Source organism: Rhizopus microsporus, assembly GCF_002708625.1.
Source record: "Rhizopus microsporus ATCC 52813 unplaced genomic scaffold scaffold_64, whole genome shotgun sequence".
In the NCBI taxonomy this organism is placed as follows: Eukaryota; Fungi; Mucoromycota; class Mucoromycetes; order Mucorales; family Rhizopodaceae; genus Rhizopus; species Rhizopus microsporus.
Window position 1 is genome coordinate 1 of NW_019671979.1, and position 4,434 is coordinate 4,434.

Consider the following 4,434-nt stretch of genomic DNA (forward strand, 5'->3'; position numbering starts at 1 on the left):
AAAAAAAAAAAAAGAGCTGATACTCTTGCTTTCTTGTAGTCATATGCATATTTCCATATTCAAATACCAATTCAGCGTAGATATCAAATCATTCTGACTGTGTTTTGCACTCATCAAAAATATACATGGAGATTGGCTAATAAGGGATTTCTATCAAGAAAGCAAGCTTCTTTGGTTGATGCATGACTGAGATTGAAAATAGAGAAGTAAATAGGTGTGAGCCTATTCTTCATGTACTTGAAGTATTATTATTATTACAATCCGATCTTTTAACTATTTATATCTTTGTTAGCGCTCAGTTTAAAAGAAAAGGCACTGATTTCGTGGTTGATAAGAGATCTGATAATACGACACTTGCTAGATAGTCATCGCATCATGACTATACTTTAGTACACTTTTAGATATATCTGAGTGATATAGTCTTTCCACTTTTATGATATGCCTTGTTGACAACATTAATTTACACTAGATTTTGATAGTGTCTAAAGGAAACTACTGATTATAGTGACCATGAGGTATACTTATTATTTCTTGCTTTCGACTATTCCAACTACGTATGTCTTTTTATTAAAGTCAGCAATTTTCTGTCAGTGAGTGTATGTTTTATTAGATTCTTCAAATATAAATGCCTACAAGATAAAAGAATAAAGAAGCATTACTGCAAGACTTTTTTCTATATTTTTTTATATATTTATGCTTGTGATATATAACTCAGATTATAATAATAACTTCTAAAGTATACTCTATGATCATTTTTTCAGTCCCCTTCCACTCTTGGTGAAAATCTTTTCAAAAAAATGGGGATACTTTTAATAATCAAAAAAGGAAATATTATATAGTCCGACATTCTACCATGTGAGAAACTCTTTAAAACAGGAAGCTTATTTCTAAAGTTATTCTATTCTATTTTATTATGACGGCAAGACAAGGGATGTGCATACATATTATAGTAATAAGCAGGGTACAGCTTGTTAAAAAGAATGAGGGGGAAAATGTAACTGTAACGCAAAATTGTGTGTGACAAGTCCTTTTTTTCCCTTTTCTTTTTTCTTTTTTCGAAAGCTGCCATTGAAATGACGGAATTCATCTCGAACAGGGTCCTATTAGAATATGGACAACATGAGTATATGATTGGCTCATAAAGTCTTTTCATATTATATCCGCTACAATTTTTTACCGCGTGGACCCTATGATAAACAAAAGGGTTTCTCAATGAGAAAATGAAATATTTCTTCATTTAATAATCAACATGCAACTTTTTAAATCTGTTAATAATACAAATCTTGGGTCTTGAGATGTTATTATAAAAGAAAAGTATCAACTTGCCAATAATGCCTTTTTCCTTTTCCTTTCTCTCTCTTTTTAGTCTTGTTCTACAGGGTCTTTTCGGAACCAGTTTGTGTTATGTAAGAAAATGTGTGCACCAATTAAAAAATTTATTTACCCAGGGTGCAGTACTCTATTACATAATGCCCATCTGTGTTGTTTATTCTGTATGAGTCATGTATCAAACAGGCTGTCTTTTATACTATTATTCAATATTATTCTTTATCTCATTATGTATTGATAAATGGATCCTTTTCTTATACATTTAAATGCCATAGTTTATACAACAAGAAGGACAATACTATTTTCTTTTTCTTTATGAAAATAATTCAATCGCCGATTACCCGTGAAATCACCCTCCCCAGACAGAATGAAAAAGTGTGATTGGATCATCTGGACCCTGTCTTTGTTATATAAATTTTGTTTTTTTTTTTAATATTTCTCTTTATTTCCTTTTCCCCCTTTTTTTTAGATAAACATACAAAATGAGATTGATTATTCGTGAAGATTATGAAGAAGTAACAAGCTATGTTGGTAAGTTAACTACCTTAAAACAATAATAGATAACTTACATATTCTCAAGCCAACTACGTGAAGGAACGCATTAATCAATTTAACCCTTCTGCTTCACGTCCTTTCGTACTCGGTTTACCTACTGGTTCTTCGCCTGTGGGTGTCTATAAAAAGTTGGTTGAAATGTATAAGGCAGGCGAAATCAGTTTCAAACATGTCGTTACCTTCAACATGGACGAATACGTCGGACTACCTCGTGATCATCCTGAGTCATATCACTCCTTTATGTGGAAACATCTTTTTATGCATGTTGACATTAATCCTGAAAATGTTCACATCTTGGACGGTAATGCTCCTGATTTAGATGAAGAGTGTAAGAAGTTTGAAGCAGAAATCACTAAAGTGGGCGGTATCGAGCTCTTCTTGGGTGGCATCGGTCCTGATGGTCACATTGCCTTTAACGAACCCGGTTCATCTCTCACTTCCCGTACTCGTGTCAAGACATTGGCCTATGAAACCATTATCGCCAACGCTCGTTTCTTTGACGGTGATGTATCCAAAGTACCTAAACTCGCCTTGACTGTTGGTGTTGCGTAAGTATTTTATGTTAATCAAATATGATAATAGTCTCATTCTATATTCTAGCACTGTTATGGATGCTCGTGAAGTTCTCGTCATCATTACTGGTGCACACAAGGTAAACGACACTCCTATTGCTTTTAACAATATATTTATTCATCATATATATGTATATAGGCTATTGCATTGGCAAACTGTATCGAAGGTGGTGTCAATCACATGTGGACTGTTTCTGCTATTCAAATGCATCCAAAGGGATTGATCGTCTGTGATGAAGATGCCACACTTGAGTTGCATGTCAAGGTAAGATAAGAAAGGCTATATAGAGACTGTCTTTTTAATGTCTCTCGATAGACTGTCAAGTACTTCAAATCTATTGAACACGTGCATCAATCGCTCATTGGACCTGAAAACTTGTCCCTTCAGGGTGGAGTTAAACAGCTCAAAAAGTTCAATTATAGTTCAAGATCTCAAACACCTTTAAATGGTCCTTATGACGAATAAGCTCTTTCTTTCTATGATATGCACATACATTAATATATCCTTCTCATAAAGTGTACATTGTCTATAATTCATAAATAAATAAAAACAAGATTACATAACATTCTAATTTATTTGTGTCCCCTTCGATATGCTGACATAACACATTGCTTTACCTATCTTTTCAGGGTCTCGAATGGTTATACAGTTACATCACTTTTTGTATATGTTACTTTCGTCCCCTCTTCAATTGATCACACACTGTCATGAGATACATGGTTTGATCCTAATACTTAAATAAAGAACTAACGTAAAAGGCGTGTGCTGTTATTAATAGAGACGTATCACCCTCGGTAAGCTGTTAAAGTTGGGCAATATATACAACCAGTTTTTGATACTCCGTATAATAACAAAAAGTGTGAAACATTTTAATATTTTGTCCAACATTCTTTTGAGATGTTTGTGGTGAACTAGAAGACCGTCTATATTCATGAGTTCATCGGAGATGCTTGGGCTAGACGGTGTTGTTTAATGCTGCTTGAGTATTGTCAGCATTTGGTTTTGCCATTTGTTTGATAATCTTTGAACTGAGGATAGTACAGGTGGTGCTATTCTTGTGTTTATCGTCAGAGCAAATTTGGTAATGCTTGGCGTTATAGGGAACATTTGTGCGGTGTAGTTTCTACAAAAGTTGTTTTCAGGGTTCCATTTTGATGCCGTAGATCCATTGATTTTATTGTGTATGTGTACCAAGGAAGAAGATCGCGGGGGCTAACAAGAAATGCTTTGTCTTTTCACAGTTTTCAGAAGCATGAGAATATCAAGAGTCGTAGTAGCCACAGTAGACGTTATTACTTGCATTCTTGTTGACAAAAGCTTTTGCTTTCGATGGTAGATTTGATCTTGATAACTGTATTTGTTGACTGTATCTAGCTTCGTTACTTGATGGAGGCTTTGATTGTCCCATTCTTTTCTTTGCGTATCGGTGTTGCTGGTGCATGAACACTGATATCAATCTTGACCAATTTTCGCCAATGTCGATCGGGCCAACTTCCAAGATGTCTTCAAAACGACTAAGGAAATTGTCAAAGGAATCATAACTTTCAGCATTGAGCTTCCATATGCGTTCGTAGATTTTCCATAGTGGTAAGTTTGCAGAAACAACTACTTTATCTTCATAAAACTATATGTCCGCTAATATATCTGAGAATTCACTCAGTAGTTATTTGCTTGATACCAGGCTTTGTCGGAATTTCCATTCACTTCAAGAGATGATTTTTGTCCTTTTGAACAGTTGTGCGACTGGACCTAGCACCCTTTGCATTTTCCCTGGTTCGACCTTATTAATCTGAGTATCAAAAGCTGATTTTATGTGTCGTCCAACTTTAACAGCTTACCGAGGGTGATACGTCTCTATTAATAACAGCACACGCCTTTTACATTAGTTCTTTATTTAAGTATTAGGATCAAACCATGTATCTCATGACAGTGTGTGATCAATTGAAGAGGGGACGAAAGTAACATATACAAAAAGTG

General features: G+C 34.7%; 2 protein-coding genes across 2 annotated transcripts; one reads left to right on the forward strand and one right to left on the reverse strand.

The window, feature by feature from the left end:
- Window positions 1–1,709: 1,709 nt before the first annotated feature.
- RHIMIDRAFT_125278 (Glucosamine/galactosamine-6-phosphate isomerase) lies at window positions 1,710–3,011 on the forward strand. The gene is made up of 4 exons (XM_023605460.1): window positions 1,710–1,860; window positions 1,910–2,432; window positions 2,485–2,536; window positions 2,596–3,011. Exons 1-4 carry the CDS (start codon window positions 1,812–1,814, stop codon window positions 2,728–2,730), a joined length of 759 nt encoding a protein of 252 aa, XP_023460906.1. The 5' UTR covers window positions 1,710–1,811; the 3' UTR covers window positions 2,731–3,011.
- A 707-nt stretch (window positions 3,012–3,718) lies between these two features.
- RHIMIDRAFT_242926 (uncharacterized protein) lies at window positions 3,719–4,157 on the reverse strand (the record flags this gene model as incomplete). The annotated part of the gene is made up of 2 exons (XM_023609869.1): window positions 3,719–4,071; window positions 4,136–4,157. 2 exons carry the CDS (start codon window positions 4,155–4,157, stop codon window positions 3,719–3,721), a joined length of 375 nt encoding a protein of 124 aa, XP_023460907.1.
- Window positions 4,158–4,434: the final 277 nt, after the last annotated feature.

Excerpts from the sequence above, each read along its gene's own strand:
- RHIMIDRAFT_125278 (XM_023605460.1), top strand. The coding sequence starts at position 1,812 with ATGAGATTGATTATTCGTGAAGATTATGAAGAAGTAACAAGCTATGTT. Across the intron at positions 1,861-1,909 it reads AGAAGTAACAAGCTATGTTG|CCAACTACGTGAAGGAACGC; the intron begins GTAAGTTAACTA and ends CATATTCTCAAG. Across the intron at positions 2,537-2,595 it reads TCATTACTGGTGCACACAAG|GCTATTGCATTGGCAAACTG; the intron begins GTAAACGACACT and ends ATATGTATATAG.